The sequence below is a fragment of the Leptosomus discolor genome, chromosome 1, assembly GCF_034619465.1.
Source record: "Leptosomus discolor isolate bLepDis1 chromosome 1, bLepDis1.hap2, whole genome shotgun sequence".
In the NCBI taxonomy this organism is placed as follows: domain Eukaryota; kingdom Metazoa; phylum Chordata; class Aves; order Leptosomiformes; family Leptosomidae; genus Leptosomus; species Leptosomus discolor.
In genome coordinates this window covers 162,369,686-162,387,515 of record NC_141391.1, presented here as the reverse complement: position 1 = coordinate 162,387,515, position 17,830 = coordinate 162,369,686, and the positions used below count along the sequence as shown (strand labels likewise).

Genomic DNA, 17,830 nt, shown 5'->3' with positions numbered 1-17,830 from the left:
GACCAGGTCTCTTCTCACAGGGCTCTTCTCACAGGGCTCTTGATGTTTGCAGCCCAGCAAGCCTGTGGTTAAGCTGCTGCTTGTTTGGGGGAAGCAGAGAGGGGAAGATTTGCCTCTAAGCAAGAAGCCGTAACACTCCATCCGTCCTATCCGCCCTGGCTCTCCAGAGCATTCCCAGGCTTTTTCTTTCCATGCTCCACTGGAGTCTAATCCTGCATGCAGAAAATTCCTCATGCTTTTTGCTCTTATTCCTCCAGGGCATCTGTTTTCTCTTCCATTCTGTCTGGCTGTTCAACAGCCTGAACTCAGTTACTCTAATCCCTCCATCTTCATGATGTTCTCAGCTCCACATAATAAATATTAACAGCTTACATGTATCTTGGGGTTCTTATGCAAGGACTCCAAATAGCTTTATGGTTCATATGCACATGGGGTGCACTTTATTCGCCAGCAAAATACAGCCACCGATGAGACAGCAGTTGTTTAGCAACCTACAGCGACAACACACAATAGTTAAGACAGGAAGTGAAGATAAATATCGTATCCATTTGAAACTCCCAGGAGGGGACTGGAGTTGGCAGAATACAAGTACTCGCGCTGAATTTTAGCCAGAATACTCCGAATAGCATTCCTATGCTTACAGGAAGAGCTATAGGATTTAAAATACCTAAACCATCCCTGGTGGTTTATTTACAACTCACGTTAACGGCACTGACATTTTAGGATGCCAGCGATGCTCTTAACCAGAGAAAGGTGAGTCACTTGAGTAATGAACTATACAGGATTACTCTAAAAGCCCTACCTCAGAATTTCTAGTGAAGGAAAAATCAGACTGTTATATATAAACAACTATCTATTAGCTATCAAATAAAAAAAATATTTATATTTTAGGCAACTTCACCCTTCAGCTGTGGCTCTCACTGCCCCACAACGACAGGAGGCCAATTGCAGCATTTTTTTCAGTGGTGCCACAAACCCTTCTGCTATCTCCTAGCACTCTGCAAACCTTAATGAGGTGAAAAAGAAAAAGGGGAGATTCCTTACTCCTCAGAGCATGGCAGCTGAGGGAGCAGAGACTCTGGTCGAGGATGCTGCACTTCCCTTGCATGGTCCGGGGAACATTGGTGACACTGAGTGGCACGCACTCACTCACCACGTGCCTCTTCTCTATTGGAAAGTCTGGGTGTGCCAAAAGCAACTGAGTGCGAAGCAAGAGGTGAATGGGAACAAACCAGACCCTGTTAGCTTCGGCTGGTGCCTCGGCCGCTGCAGAAAACCCAAGCCCTGTGTGACCTGCCCACGGGCTGTGTACTGGAGCTGAGCACTAACTGCCAGCTGAGACCCCAGGCTGGGGTAGACATGATCCTGCCAAGCATTTTTTGGAAACCACCCTTTCCCAGTGCTGCAGAGGTCCCCCTTGCTTGTCTGGGACCACAAGATATATGGGGCAGCAGAAATGCAACACTCGCCGAGCCCTCTCCACTGGCGCTGGGTGCTCCCCACTGGGCTGCTGAAAAGGTTTCTCAGAGGAGGAGAAGCAAGGAGGTACAGAAAATTAGGAATGGGAGGGATGATGGGCCATCTCCTGTCTTCCACACGGGCACCCACCTGGTGAGGTGATAATGGTGGTTTAGGGAGGAGCAAGAGCGCAAGCTGAGAGAAGGCTTTTGGGGATGGCTCAGGACAGAAGCACCGCTTCGACTCCAGAGCAACACAAGCCCCATCTCCACACTGAAACCAGCCCTGACATGGCCTCCTCTTTCAGTCAGCTTTCTGGAAGTCCTCAAAGGCAGCGGGGAGTCTACAAAGCCCTTTCCAGTCTCTTCTGGTTTTTGGCATGCAGCAAGGTGCGTATCTCTTTGGTCCTACCCCAGAGCAGCTAAAGTGTTTGAGTCATCTTCGGCCCTGCCGAATCCTCATCACACTGCTTCAGCTCAGCTGCCCAGGAGCGTTAGGACAGGGACCTCCTCCCAGCCTGTCTCGCCAGTCACAGCCTGAGCCCCTCCAACGACCCTCAGCCAGCACCCACTGCTCCCGTTCCACGGACAGGGCTTCTTATGTCTACCCTTGTCTTGCAGGGGGGATAGCTCTTGGAAAATAAGCTTAGCTGCCTTTATGGAAGACTTATTCTGCATATCCAGATCTTAATTCGCCAGCTCCTCTCCAGCAGTCTTGTGGTGCATAGCTGCGCTGTTTTTCTCTTTCTGCCTAGGACTTTAGGTTTCTAGTGGTTTTGAATTTCACTACACTGCAAAAAGGCCCCTGCTCTTGTTTCTCCAGATAGCTCTGGTTCCGTCCTCTTCCATCCACTCTTTCATTTTAAAGGGGCAGGGGAGAGGAGGTTTTTGCACTGTTGTTATAGCCTGCATCTTCCCGTCACTCCCTAAGGACAATAATAAATACCAACATTTGCTCACGAGCCTCCTTCCCCCCATACACAACGTTCAGTCTGTTTCTTTGACCTAGGCTCCTAAGCCATGGCTTACATAGCATGTACAGAAAACCTACCTTCCTCATCTTTTTTTCCAGTGGCTGTTGTGGAGGACAGTCTGATTTATTGCCTTAAACAACCTGTTTTGCAGATTTTATGTATGTGTCTTGAACAAAAGACACATATTTTGGTTTACAGTGCAAGTTTGATGTATTAGCCCTAAAACCAGGCTGCTTTGCAAACAAACCCAGCCTGCTCCAAGGAGATGAGAGGGTGAAGCGGTTTCCCCTTCAGAAACTTCAGCTGAGATGATCGATAAGGGGGTTTCAGTTGGAGTGCTACCCAGCCTCCCCTATCCAGACAAACCCTGCAGAACAAGGGTGTTTCCAGACTTAGGGAGGCCCACTCCCTCATCTACAAGCAAACACTGGACTTGAGGAAGTCCAGTCCCTTATCTATAGTGGACAAAACCCTCTTGGAACCCCCAAAATGTTATATACTGTGCCTGCATCCTAATTAGGATGAAAAGTGAGAACAGGAGGGGGTAACGTGAACAGGACTCATAAACATTGATGGAAAGGGACAATAAAAATACCAATAATCAAGACACCGGTGTGCACCCACCACCGAAGAACCAAAGATCAGACCAGACCTGCGAGACATCGCTGGACCCCAGGAGTGGTGATGTTTCTTTCTCTTTCTTTCTTCCTTTCTTCCTCTCTCCATATTATTAGATAGAATTAGGGAAAGCCATACTTCTATCCGATCTATGAAACATTACCTTTAGCCGATCTGTGAAACTTTACTACTAATAAAGTGCGTTATTGCTGCCATCTACTGACCAAAGAGGGTTACTAATTCGCTAGCTTTGCCAAGCAAAGGGTCTCTGCCGTGCAAAGGAAAACTCCCTTTTAAAAGAGAGGATACAAAAGATTCACCTACCCCAAACCCAACCGAGTGGGACGGGACAGCTGTACACACACAGCTTAGTGTGATCCACCTACTTCTACCCACTTTATTATTTCGTACTTCATAAACTGGTAATTATGCCAAAGGATAAGTTTGGTTTGCGTGATCTGCTTTATGTAAGCGCGTTTGGCAACTCTTAAACTTTTATCTGGAGCATCCACATGCTGGAATATTTCCCATTGGAACTGTTCTTGGTATAAGTTAGCAAATACCATAGATAAATGGGATGGGAGAATCAGCAAGAAAGACTTGTTTATACAGCTATTGAAATCAGTGCCAGGTTAGGGAACGCAGAATAGGATAAAACCTCTTCAACTCCATTTAAGTTCGTACCAGGACCACACCATCCTATTAAACAGCCACACAACAACCTGGAGGAAAGGACAGGGTTCCCAGGTCAAACGACATTTCAGCATGGTCCTGGACAACAAGGCCAGGCTGGGCTCAGATACCCAAAGTCCCTGCTCCTCACAGGGCAGAAGACACGGGTGAGGGACTGCCAGCCCCTGCCTCTGTCAGCCTCCGGAACAAGGCAGCAAACCTCACACAGCTCTGCTGCCTTTCCCTCTGTGCCCCTGAATGCCACTTCCCTGCCAGGGTTGGAAGGGTCTCAGCGGTAGGTACCTGTGCCGGCACGTTCAGCACACCCAGCCTTCCTGGGAACTACAGGAGGGCAGGGAAGCACGAGCTTCTGCAGGCATCCCAGCAGCCGAGAGCCACACACAATTCACACGAAACCCCGCAGGGCAAAGCCGTTCCTGCAGGACCAGGAAGGGGCAGTCGGGGAGAGCCACCCACCTACGTGCGAGGGATCCCTGTTGTGCCTTCCAAGGAAACAAGTGTGTCTCACTGCTCTGATCCTGCCCACGTATTTCTCAGTGAACCCAGATCTCGCCTCAGGGCACTCAGTGCCATTTGATTTATCCAGAGGGATAAATCCCCCTCTGCTCCTGTCTAAGCTGGCACGCCACAAGTGCCTTGAACCTGTACGCACCAGGGCTTGGCTACACACTGGCCTTAGCTGTAGCATCCTCTGCTGACCTGGATCCCTTCCCATTCCCCTTCTCTCTCCGAAAGGGACCAGCCTGGAAGCAAAAATACACCCAGAAAGGAACGCAGGCTGGTTCCCTCACTTGCCCTTTCTCCCACAACCTCCTCTAGCCCTCTCTTGGCTTTGCCTGGTGCCTTATCGCAACTCCCCACGGAGGCACCAGGCGCTGCGGCACAGCAGTCACCCCGGAGGCCTCCCCATTTGCTGGGGAAAGGCTCCTTAGCCAGGGAGCCAGCAAGCTAGGCTGAAGGGGAAGGCTGTAGGAGGGAGGGAAGAGGCTTGCTTGCCGCCTGCCACCAGGAGCCTGAAATGAAAAGGAAGATTGCCGTGATCCCGACGCCTCTGCCAAATAGTCCGGGCCTCGGCTGCCATGATGCATAGCCAGCAGGCCAACAGAACCCCTCCTCTCTGCTCTGACACGAGGGTGCCCACCTGCACCTTTAAGGCAAGTTTTGGTTCTATCCACATGTGACTTCCTGCTGTGTGATACCAGAACCCTGCACAGGAAAGCTGCATTACAAACTCCACCTGCCCTCAACTTTCCAGATGGCCTGCATTAAGGGAAACAATGTGCATTTTGCCTGCAAAAACCAATAATCTGAATTTACAGTTTAACTCTAAGCCATAATCCAGTGCCAAAGGTCAGCAAAAAAGTAAGCGTGGGACGCTTTTAAGTCACCTGCAAGGGCTCAGGCCACTTTTACAACAGAAGCTTCCCTGCTGCAAGGTGCAACTCCCTATTCTGGAGGAACAGAGGGTTTCACCATGAAGAGCTGTCACACCCACACACGACATTGTAAGGAAGAGAGCAAGCCACATAGGTGCCAATGAGTGTAGCTATAAGTTATTTATTCTGCAAAATAGAGGTATCTTCTATGGAGTTGAACACTGGAATCACAGCATTATGAATTGAGTTGTGGAAACATTATGACAGCACGCACACGCGCAGGCACACACGCGTACACCTACACACGCGCACACACACACAGAGCCTTTGTACAGGGCCCTACTCCCGCGTTATCCAGGGGGAGCCCTCTCTGCACCTTTGTTTGCAAAAACCTGCAGCGAGGGTTGCATTCAAGACCCCTTCCCCTATTCACAGGGCTTCCGAGGGAACGAGGTTGGTCAGGGCTGGGTGCATGGCACAGGCACCACGTGTGTAGACAGCGCTGCACACGCTCCCCAGCCCAGTGTTCAGCACCTCCCGGGTAGGAGTTAACTCTCGGTGGGACACGGCCCTCGGCAGAGCGCTCTCGTTCTTGCCTCAGTCTTTGCTCACGCAGCCGAGGGCAGGGTGTCTGGAAGAGGCAGATTTCCGCATTAGGACACAATCAGTGCTCCCTGCTCACCATGGTCCATGTTCCAAAGACGGTAAAACTCTGCAAAATCCACGTAAGGCTCCACGCGCCCATCCTCATCTGGCTGGAGTGAGTGGGTGGGTCGGGAGCGGAAGAGACCGCCGTCTGAACTTGAGCTGCTACTCTGTGTGTGAGTATTAGTCGACTGCAGCGTCACGGTTGGGCTTTGGCTACGGAGAGAAAAAGAGGGAAAGAACAAGCATCTTTTATTTCTCCCCATCTGCTGCACTGGACAAGAAAAGCACCAGAACAAGTGCCAGCTTCCTCACAGATCAAGCTATCCTTAGCAAACAGGTAAAAATTTGTGGTCTCTGGCTCTATCAGAGCACTAGAAGTATTGAGAACTGCTTGGAATCGATGACTGCCAAAGATACCCAATTAACATGTAACTGGAAGGCCTTAGATACAACCAGTTGTCTGAGGAACATAGGGGAGGAAGCATGAAGAAAAATTGGAAGAAAAAAAAAAAAATTGAAAAAAAAGCAGCATGCACTCTGCTGGCGTGCCCATACCCATACAGTACGAGCTTTACGGGAAGAGTCTGGCGGCAAGGGAAGCTATTCTTGCGTGACCTGTGTTGCAGCCAAAGCAGCGCTAGTGCGTCAGCCTCATTGTTTCTGGAGCTACCAGAACACAATAACCAGAGAGCTTCTTCACTTTGCACTGCGTACACACACCGCCCTGTGCCAAAGGCTGAACCTAAACCAGAGCCACTAACTAGTACGATCCTGCAAAGTGGGTCCAAATACGACCCAGTTCTACCCTTTATCCTTTCTTCTATCTACCCTGGCCTCAAGTCAACTTGTGCGGCGCAGCCTCTCCAGCAGCCTTACAGGTGACCTGCATAGCCGCCCTTCCTCATCAAAACGAAGGGTACCCACACTCCCCCTACGCACAGCACCCAACGCACTTGGCACACAAGATGCAAAGAGATGGGCTGCTCGCTGCCAGAGTGCCCTCCGCAAACAGCAGCAGATGCTGCTCCCAAGGCACGTTCCCAGAGCTGGCTTCAGAGCCGCTCGCTTTACTCATTCCCACCCCTCACACAACTGCTTTGCAGCTAACGTGTTATGCTGGCTGTCAGTACTGCAGTCAGGAGGGCCATGCTCCAGATAAGGGAATGATTGACAGGTAACTGACAGGTGTTCTCTGCTTTTCAACCACTTGACACAGTGTGAGGTGCAGGGAAAAACTGTGGGTAGCAAGAGAGCAGGACTTTACTTAGTGAGGGTGGGGGTGGCTTCATCCAGAGTTGAGCTGCTGTGGGCACCATTGACCATCTGGCCTTGGGAAGGCATGACAAGAGACAGCGTGACACTCGTCTTGCTCGTGCTTTGGGAGCTGGAATACGGCACAGAGACTGGGTAGACACGGCCTCCTGAGAAGGGAGAAAAGAAGACGAGTGACTGGGGGTACACAGCAATAAAGAAAGGCCAAAGAACCCAATAATTTATATTAAAGTGCCTTTCTTAGATGCTGTACTGTGTTTTGTCAAATTGTCACAGACTCTACATCTCAGAAGCCAATAATCCCTTTAATAAGAAAATTCTTTCTACACCGAGTATCTCCTCTCCCAATGTTAGGTCAGTGCTGGACCGACCAAGAGATCTTACACCCTCCATTTTGCCTCATTCTCCCCCCAACATACCTTGCGTTGGTGTCAGCGTGGGCTGGCTCATCTCACCCAGGGGGTACCCAAAATTCCTAACAAGCAGCGTCATGTCTTCATGCCGGGGACAGAACTTGGACCGTTCCCCACCGCTGGCAAAAGTGTCGCAGTGGATCCGCTTAACCCGGTCCACTACTGCTTGGGCCACAGCATCCAGCGATGTCTGCTTGGCAAACTCTGTGGCTATCATGGCTGCAATCTCCTGAACAGTGAAGGCAGGCAAAAAAGAAAAAAAAAAAAAAAAAAAAAGAAGGAGGAAGGATGTTTACATTTTGGAGGAAACCTTTTCCTGCCATCTGATCTGAGAGTTTTTATGGCAACTCATCTGACTGCGATGCTCGACAGTCTCACCTGCTGATCTGTGCCCTCGTGCCTTGAATCATCCCATTCCCTTTAACAGGCTACTCCTACAGGACAGGCAGCTGCCTAGAAGAACTGGCTTGGCAAAGCAGCTCCCATATTATTACAGACTGGAATGGGGCGGCCCAAGCATTCAACCTGGCCAGCTCTCACAGGACAGATAAGGAGAAAAGTCTGTACGAGAGCAGCTGACACCGCCAGAGACAATAGCCAAGGGAACGCTTCCCAGGGGAGCAGGCTCACCTGGTTGGCCTGCCCAGGCCCATGAGCTGCCTCCAGCGCTTTGTAGAGCCCTTCAGACATGAGCACCAAGAAGCCAGTCACCCCATCCAGCGAGTGCCCTCCATGGATTTCAGGTTCTGCTATGATAGGCTTAGATTTAGCAGCACTGGAAAGAGACAATGTTATTTAGTATTTAATGGTGACAGAGTAGGTGAGAATGGATGGGTCACGAAGAAAAGGAGGGCCTGAAACCACAAAGTTGAGTTTTTCTGACCTGAGCAGTTCAATATCAGTGTAGCCGTATTTGACTTTGTAATCTCCGATGCGCCGAGTGCTTTCCTGCCCACGAATAGTTCCCACTTGTTTTATTTTCCCTGCATCCAGGCCTGCCAGATTGAAAGACAAAAAAGTTTAATTGACTTTGGGAATCTTGCAGGACTTCCTCTGGTTACACTGTCAGGAATGAGAAAAGAAATATCCACAGCTAAAGTGAACTGTTAAGACAAAAGGAGATGCCAAAGAACCGTCAGGGGCCCAACAGGGAGAAAAGGAAGAGCAGTTTGCTGTGTTCCAAGGGACACTTTTTTGTTAGTTGTAATCTGGGAAGGAGAGAAAAGGAGAGCGATGCACACAACTCGACACGCGCACTCCGAACGCAACGGCTGGCCCCGAGACAAAGCCCACGTCCTGGTCCAAAGCCACCAGCGGCAGCTGGCCTGGGCGCACAGGCTCTCGCTGAAAAGGCAGGGGGACATCTGCGCCTGTCAGCTCTAGACTGTGCCACGGGAGGAGAAGGCAGGAGAGAGGAAAACATTATGTGAAGGATTCTGCTTTTTCTTCCACCTGTCATCGATCCCCGCTCCAAAACTCCGCCTTGACAGTTTCACTAATACACTAGACTGCAGAGGGATAAAGGGAGAACTATCTGCAAGATGCACTGAATTTGCTCAAGTGCTCAAACTGATGTGGGATACTCCTGAAATAAGGGTAATGACCAAACACGTATTTATTTCAATAAAATTAAGGGGATATACCTCTGGCAAGGGCTGGGAAGGAATCTCATCTTGAAGAAGGTTCTAACAGGGACCATCTGGGTACTGCTACTATTTGAGGCAGGACTCAGAGCGGATGAGCCACTTACCTGGTCTGTTCTGGCAATTCCCTTTTCCTGGTTATACCTAAGGCTAACAGGCAGAAAATGTTCTTTTGAGATCTTATCTAGGGATGACTGTCCTCAGTACAAGGTGAAGGCAGGGGTCCAACTGAAACTCTCCCTCTGAGTCAAACCAAGCCTCACTGCACAGATGGCTCCACACCTACCCCAGCAGTAAGACACAACTCTGCCATCTGCTACAGACCAAAGCTGACTCATCAACATGGCCTGGCTCATTTGCCAGCTCCTGGCAGGGGGATAAACGCTATCGACAGACACAAACACAGGGAGGCTCGCAGCACACCACAGAGGTGGTGTCTAAATCACAGCAGCTCTCCTGGAGCACTGAACGAGCTGCAATGTGCTGGGTGAAGGGCCACAAAGGCCTAAGACTGCTCCCTCCCTTCCCCCAGGAGAGGTGCGACACAGGCACCATCACGACTAACACTATCCCCACTACCTCTTATCACTGTGCTTCAACCTAGCCCTACAACAACCTCCTCCAGGCCCCCAAAGCAGCCTGTGCACACTGGCTTGTTCCACAGGCTTTCCCTTCTGCTGGGACTGCCAGCAGGGGAGCCACTGCTGCGCCAAGTTAAGGTCAGTATTTCTAGCAGATCCCTGTTCTGCTACGGACTGCAGCTAAATTCTGCACTTTTGGCAGCAGAAAGGCAATCAACAGGTCTCTTTCCCTGGATTCTTGTACTCGGTCTTCTGTTTTGTAGCACATACCCCTGCTGCATGAGTATGAGTAAAAGAGGAAATGGAAGAGAAATAAAATAAAATAAGACTCAGCAGCAGGAAATCACATCAACAATCTCACCAGGTACGAATATATCTACTAGATGAACCTAATGAAGAATGCCAAGTTAGATCTACCTAAACAAAGGTAGAGAACATAAGTCTCTCAATAAGAACTCGGTACAAGCAATCACACAAGCGGTCTGGGCTAGCTCTAGACCAAGAAAGAAAACATGTCAAATACTGTAAAGGAGAAGGGAAATTGCCTAAAGCAAAATGTCAGCATTAAGAGTTCAATAGTTACTGACATGAGAGCAGTAAATGCCGTTGCTTGGCCTGGCTCTGTCTGAAGCATAGCTGCTTTTTATGCAGCAGCTTGTACAAAGGCAGATTGAAACACACCATCCTGAGGGCGTGGCATCACACAGAACTTAACCCAGCATAACTGTGGTTTGCCTCCAAAGGAGCAGTCATACACTGTCCACCCCGCTTCTACCCTCTGGCTGTGTGCTTCCACTCCTGCCTTCCTATCGAATCCAGCAACCACATAGCTGGAGGGCAAATCAATGTCAGTTTGGCAGTTGGACACAAAACTAACTCTCGAAACTTGGAAAAAAAAAAAAAAAAAAGATAGTTTTCTGCTGGTTCAGTGAGCTGAATTTACCCTGTAGCCTCACAATGGCTAGACATACAGAAAAAGAAGGCACTGAATTTGTCATTTGAAACCACAGCAAGCTTCTTTTTGTGGTCATTTATTGTTTCCAGCGGCCTGAGTCATTCCTGGTGCCCCAGATATCTGAGAATATCACATGCCTCCATATAAGAACATGAAAACCAACACTCACCCAGCTGGGAAAAGCGAAAGAGTTCATCCTCATTCTCCGTGGTATGGTCCACGTTGAGCTGAGTCACCTGCAGCCCATCTACTGTGGACTTGCATAACAGTGCCCGATTGGTACCTGCAGTGGGAGCAGCGAGATGAGGCACCAGATAGCTCTGCCGTTAAGAGGAAGAACATATCCAAATGGAAAAGGACCATGAGAGGGGAATAAAGACAGAAAATAAGAGATAGGCTCCTGTACTGTCTCATCATGATCTCCAAAGCGTAGCCTTGCTAGCAGCATAGTAGGCCTGCTAGGCAGCTCTTCATCCAGGCCTGAGCTGGTACCTCAGCAAGAGAGCTCTCCATTTCTCAGTGAACCTGCACTACCGCCTCTCAACCCGTTCTCCCTCTGTTCTTTGGTCACACACATTGCATCAGCCAACATCTGCAGAGATAAAGAGCCAGGCTGATTTCTTCCCGATATCACTCCTTGGCCACAGATCAAAGACACTGTCCCCCACATTCAGATTTCTTTCACTTCCTAGAACCGCAGCCATCATCAGAAACGCTTAGCCTGAGCTGCTGACAAAAACCAACTCACCCACATTGGCGATATAGAGCTTGTTGTTGAGAACAACAGCCACAATAGCCATGGCTCCTCCAGAGATCTCCTGCTCTACAACCTTCAATCTCTCCACAATCTTCTGGTACTGAGGAGGCAGCTGGTGGTGAGGAACACCCTGGAACCCAAAATAAGGGGGAAGCTTAAACACAGAATCCACAACGCAGAAACCACGGCTAGAATCGAAATTCTGTAGGGAGGGGAGTCATCTTGGCATGTCTTAGCCTCGTGCCAAGACTGTGGAGGATACATAATTATATTTGGTCAATCCTAACAAGTAACACCGCTCTGATAAGCTTCTAGAGACAACAGCCCAGTTCACCTGAAGAACGGAATCCACCCCTGCCCAGATGCCATGCAAATCTGAGGTCTTGCCTCTCATCTGCATTATATGGCTTTGTCCTGGAAGAGCCACACGTACAGGTTGAACCCCTCTCCATGATATGTTCAGTTTCTCACTAAGATAATCAGTGACAGGTCTAAGTAGTGCCAGTACGAACAGTGGGAACTCCGGGAAATGGACCGAGATGCTTGCTTCAGTTCACGCAAGCTCCCAGCATTGAACCACAGGAAATAATTTTCAATTACAGCCTCTCTCGGACCAGGCTGACTAATATGCCCAAACTTCATCCAGCAATCTGGATGGGACCTCCAGCAACCCCTGTTCTTAAGGCTACGTTACCTCTGGTAGCTGGGACTGCAAGCTGGCCTTCTCTGCCAAGGCATCATCAATGGACTCCAGGAAACTTCTTTCTACCACATCAAAAGCCTAAAAAAGGCCATAATGAGAAACTACCTTTGAGGCTACCCATCCCCACCTCCTCAAGACTGGCTCATAAAAGTGGATGATCGTTGTACATACATACATTCAAGGATCACTACACCACATTGAAACACAATTATTTCAGCGCAACTAGCTAACAGCTTGTAAAAATAATCTGCAACAACTCAAAACAGGAGACAAACATAAAAATGACATTCACAGCAATGTCAGAGACCTATCTGATGTTGTCTCTTGATTGCAAGAACTTGCTATCATTCAAGAAAGTACACTCAAAAATCCATCTCCCCACACATTAACTTCCCCCTTTCACTCACTGTCATCTCCTTCACAGGCTGACTTGTTCCTACATGTCCAGTGAAGGATAGCTGCAGCTTCCTGAAGAGCTCTCAGCACTGTGCTGACAGAGCCAGGGGGACAGATGGGCATGAGGTGGGAGTGAAACAAAGCACTACAGCTGCTCAGGATGAGTGTAACTGCAACCATTGGCAGATGTTTCCAACTCCCACAGAAACCAGATGCGGCTCTCCCCTGGTGGCAAAAAGAGGAGGTGGGTAGCGTGAGAAGCCAGAGCCATTCCCAGCCAAAGCTTCCTTACCTGGAGTAGAACTCGACGCACATCAGCATCACTGTGATCTGCGTGTAGCTGGCCCAACAGCAGTTCTGCAGAGAGCCTCTGACCCACAAAGTTGGTGACTCGGTTGCCATCATAGCCATTGAAGACACCATAGAGGTAGCAGTTGTTCTCACTCCTGCCAAAGAGGGCAGAAGCAAAGAGGTCACATATGTCTGCGAGACACAGACGTACATAACAAGTTCCTCCACACACCTCCTGCATGCTCGGGCCCCACCCCCCTCTTCTGAGTCCTGGGTGACAAAACTAAACACCACTTTTACTGCCCTTGAGTCTGCAGGAGTCTGTGTCCTGGGTGCAACCCACTTACCTGAATTTTAACCAGTTATCTTCCAAGGGGTGACCCTCCGTGCTCTTGCCATCTGCACTGTAGGAACGGTTTGGAGCTGAGCCCACCCCAGAGAGATGGCAGGATGGTAAGTCATCTGTCCAACTGGGCTGCTGTTCCTGGGGAACAAAAAGAGGAAAGAGACCATGTAAACCCCAAGCAGCTTGAAGTGAGGATCCTGGTCCAGTACAGGTTACGAGTCCATCCCCACCCTCTTCTCAGCCCTTCTCCCTTTGTCAACAGGGTAGCACACCACCCCAGCCAACAACTTCACATTCCCTGCTGCAGAACTGGATCGCTTACCACTTCTTTTCCCTCTGAAGTGGAGCTCTGGCCGCACCCCTGGCTCTTGCCAACAAGCAGCCAGAAGTAAAATCTGCACCCCAGTCTTACACTCGATACAGCACAACATTAGCTTAGCTATTCACTGACCCCTCAACGCATCCGTGGCACGAGAGGACGGGGAAGGCTACGGCTCCACGCTGGAGCATGCCCACCCAGGACACTGGGACTGGGGCCCTGCTGCTGCCAGCAATTACAGAGGCATCCCTGGGGCCACCATCTCCCTGGCGCCCGCTGCCAGTTCGCACACACTCGGCCTGCAAACGCCAGCTGCCCCCTCACACCTCGGAGCCCCCCAAAAGCCCGCAGCGCAGGCACGGCCCGCACCCCCCCACACCCCCCCCCAGCTCCACAGAGCGGCAGGTCAGCCCAAGGTGGGGACCGATGACTACACAGGGCCACCCCCCACAAGCTGGGCCCCCCTGCCCTCAGGCGGCACAGGGGGCGGGAGGGCAGCAACCCCCCCCTCCCCACTGAGGGAGGACGCTCCCCGCCCTCGCCGGGCCTCCCCCTTCCCACACGGCACTGCGGGGGGCGGACGAGGAGGAGGAGGCTCGGGTACCCCCCTCGCACCCACCTGGGGGGGCGCGTGTGCACGGAGGGGGGGAAGGTGCCACTCACACTCTGCAGCAGACTCCTCCTCTGCGCCGCCATCTTGGAGCAGGAGCGACCTCCCTCACCCCCACCCCCCACCCCGCCCGCCCGCCTCTCTCCTCCAGAGCAGCCGAGTCGGACAGATAGAGCGGCCACTCCCCACCAACCCGCCTTCCCCCTACCCCGCCCCGGCGGCGACCGGCACCGCCCACTTGCGCGGGGATGGCCACGCCCCTCCCTTCCCCCCGCCCAATAGGCGGGAGCGGCGGCGTGCGCGCCAGCGCAGGCACGCGCGAGTACCCGCCCCGCCCCGCCCCGCCCACCCGCCGCCCCTCAGGGTCCGTCGCCAGCGCTGAGGCGGCGGCGGGCGCCGTTCCCGCGCACCGTCGTTTTCAAGCCCTAAAGTCGCGCTGTCGTGCCGGTTTTGAGGGCGCTTGAAAGCGTGGCTTCCCGAAATGATACCCTGGAGAAGCGCGTACGCCCCTGCGGGAGCCTGTGGTGGTGCCCCGGTGTGATCCTTGCCTTCATGGCTGGAGGGGAGAGCGTCGTCAGCTCACCCCCCCTGAGGAGAGAAATCCCACAGAAGTGAAATATTTTTAAATTCCCCTGTCATTACCCCTTCCTCTTGTCCAGGGGAGATGGAGGAATCTCACCTTGAGGCCTTCGGTCCTGTGAGAAAGAAGCGCCTTTTGGCCACCACTGCAAGCGTGTGTGGAGGGGGAGGGAGAGGGGACAGGGGTATGAGGGTCCTGTGAAATGGGGTCACCCTGGGTGCAGCCTGAAGGACCAGGCCTGTAGCTAAGGCCTAATTGGTTCTATTTCAGGTAACATAGGCACCAGGAAGCCTGAGGGAGCCTGGTGTTGAAATGTTTTTCTTAGCACCGTGTTGTGTCCTGTGCAACTTCTAGGGAAGACCAAGCCCAAGTAAGGCCAAGATACCAGCTCTCAGCTGCACTGCTGCTCCGTAGACACCACAAGAGCTGTCCGTTTGCCTCAGCTTGGAGGTCATCTCCAACCAAAGGTGATCTACAGCCCTTTCCCACCCTCTTTTGCAGGCCATAACAAGGACATAGTGGGATCGTGCCCTCAGGCCAGCGATGGGAAGGTGTCTAGAACAGCTCGCTGGTGGTTCTCAATACACACCGTGGTTTGGAGCATTCCTTGGTAGCCTTGAGTCAGGCACAACAGTAAAACCACTTCTGTGCCTGCCTGAACAATCCAGACAAAACCAGAGATCACTGGTTTTGCTCTTCTTTAAGATCCTTTCCAGGCTGAGGTAGGCTGTTTCAGGAGGGACTGTTTCTATTGAATCAGCTCAGCAGGAGCAGGAGGGAAGACGCAAGAATCATTCTCACCACTTTCTTAACATTGTAAATCAGTGGAAGAGCCCTCCGGGTGTGTGAGTGGCATATCTTGAAAGGAGTGGTGGCCGGCTGGCAGGCTGCAGCAGCGGTGGGCTTGGGGAAGAGCACATTTCCCTGTGTGAATGAAGGCTGAGGGGGCTCCAACACGAGGGATGTGCAGTTTCAGTCATGTGTAGCAGTGCAATTGTAGTGAGGGTGGGAGCGTTGAGTAGTCTTGACTTCCAGCAGTGGCCTGATACTCCTTTAATGACATCTTTGTGGCAAATATATTAGATTCAGATGCACTTCAGAAGTAATTGCCAGTTAATTAACCTCATTCTATGGAACGATGGTTTTTGCTGCAGGGGATCCTGCTGGAGGATTCGACCTCCCTTTCCTGTAAATCCTTTGTCTATTGTTTTGTTACATGTTTTTCTTCCAAATATACAAAGATTACAGATCCTTCCCCTTCACACAAGGCTCACAAATATTCAGCCATTCAAGCAGACTTAGGTACATAGAATTACTTTTTCAAAGGTTATATTGGCCAAAGACAGAAGAAAATGCTAAATTCAGAATTTTAGTCTACAAACAAGGTTTCGCATGTTTAGCTTTCTGTGTAAGCTTGGTCTCACCAATGTCATTTGGAATATTCCTGTGGGTAAAGCTGTGAGTGGGTACAAATAATTATAGGAATGGGTCTCAAGTCTGCACTAAAATTAAAAGTACGATGGACAGATTTAGCACTGATGAAGATTTGTTTTCTTACCAGTATCAAGAAGAATTCCTGGTGCTGCAGAAACATGTGTGGAACAGCATTGTCTATGTCATTAAAAAGCAACAGGTGAGCTTCTCTGCTCTAAACGCCAATGTCACTTTTTCAGCATTGCAGCAGAAGCTTATGCTTATTTAACGACATTCAAGGTTGCAGTCATGCACCTTGATGAGCACAGGCAGACCTCAGAGCGCCACTGAAATCAGCAAGGCGTCGGGTGTGCTCAGAGACTGCCAGCGTGTATCGCACTGCAGGACTGGGAATTGAAGAGTTGTTTCTGTCTTCTTATATGCATAAGTGAGTCCTTTTGAGACTAACAAGAGCGGAGTCTGTGTGTGGGTGCACTGGGGCAGAATGTGATCTTGATGAGAGAGCAAAACAACTTTCCTAAAGATAGGAGATAGAAAAGCTGCCACTTTCCTTGTTTGTACAGTGACTAGTCACCTCTTGCAGTTAAAAATGTGCCCTGTTCCTAATTTAAATGTCTGGCTTCAGCTCCTAGTCACTAATCTTTGTCATTCTGGTTTATTTTTTTCCTGCCCGTTTGGGCTGGAACACAGACGTGGTGCAAAACATTTCTTTCTTGGTGAAAATACTTGTGCCAGATTCTGTCTGGATGTTCCTGTGGTTCTGTCACTGAGCTTCTGCCCTAAGCTTGAGTGAGGCAATTAACTACTTGGCCTGCAAAAAGCGAACAGCAAGATTTACCAAATGAAGCTGCCGCAGGGCTAAATGTATATTTATCCAGCATTTCACGGCCCCCCAAAGGGAAGTGCTACCAAAGCTGGTGTGCTGCTTCATGAATATCTCCTCACAGAGACCAATAGCTTTATGCAGCACTCGCAAAATGAAGTACTGCACCAACAGAGCTTTTGTTGGCTGTATTGATCAAGCTTATTTTATCCTTTGTTTTATTTATGCTTCTTACCTTCTGTAAATCCTCTCAGAAATTACCCTGCTGTATTCTCATGCAGCCAAAATCTCGGCAAGAATGCAGGATATCGGTCACTGAACCTCATCATCCATGCACCGATGAATGAATTACATGATTCAGTGACTACCAGATCCACAGCTCGCTCTCTCATGTTAAACTCCCACATTTCCCATTCCTCCCTCTCTCTCTTTTTATAATGGTTGTTTCTCATGGCTTCCCTGTCCCTGATGCTAGGGATTATACACACGGTATTTCTGGTGCCAAGCTGTACTGCTGCCTTCCTGTTTTTACCAATGTTTTCGCCGTGGAAAAGGAAGAAGCCTGGTCACTGCTGGGTCGCTGGATAAAAGATGGACAACATGATTGTGGGGAGCAGGGAGCACAGGGCAGCCCCAGCGCAGTGCTCCTGTAGGTGCCTGGAAACACAATGGGAGGCAAACACAGGATTGCCGGCAGAAGCCATCACGTCATTTCGTTTCTCTCTGCTGGTCACGTGTGAGATATGTTTAGGGAGATTTGGGTTTTCTGCCTTGTTTTGGTGATAATGGAGGCAGGGGCCGGAAAGGAAAGTCATGATTTTTGGCAAGGCTTGCAGGAGGCGATACGGAAAAAAAGAGAAGGGGCTCTCTGACAGAGCCAGCTTGTGGCACTTGGTTTGCTCCGACAGCAGACCGTTACAGAAGGGGATGGTGGAGGGGTG

The 17,830-nt window shown here is 50.4% G+C and overlaps 1 protein-coding gene across 1 annotated transcript; it reads right to left on the bottom strand.

The window, feature by feature from the left end:
- Window positions 1-5,303: 5,303 nt before the first annotated feature.
- TAB1 (TGF-beta activated kinase 1 (MAP3K7) binding protein 1) lies at window positions 5,304-14,138 on the bottom strand. The gene is made up of 11 exons (XM_086469255.1): window positions 14,106-14,138; window positions 13,125-13,261; window positions 12,779-12,932; window positions 12,082-12,168; window positions 11,379-11,517; window positions 10,800-10,913; window positions 8,335-8,446; window positions 8,082-8,226; window positions 7,458-7,680; window positions 7,031-7,187; window positions 5,304-5,979 (listed from the first exon to the last, which is right to left on the bottom strand). Exons 1-11 carry the CDS (start codon window positions 14,136-14,138, stop codon window positions 5,772-5,774), a joined length of 1,509 nt encoding a protein of 502 aa, XP_086325381.1. The 3' UTR covers window positions 5,304-5,771.
- Between the last annotated feature and the right edge of the window lie 3,692 nt (window positions 14,139-17,830).

Bases quoted from the DNA above. Each gene is read 5' to 3' on its own strand.
- TAB1 (XM_086469255.1), bottom strand. From the start codon at position 14,138: ATGGCGGCGCAGAGGAGGAGTCTGCTGCAGAGT. The intron at 12,169-12,778 runs GTAAGGAAGCTT...GGCCTTTTTTAG, and splicing joins TGCGTCGAGTTCTACTCCAG to GCTTTTGATGTGGTAGAAAG. The intron at 10,914-11,378 runs GTGAGTTGGTTT...CTCCCACTGCAG, and splicing joins GCTCTATATCGCCAATGTGG to GTACCAATCGGGCACTGTTA.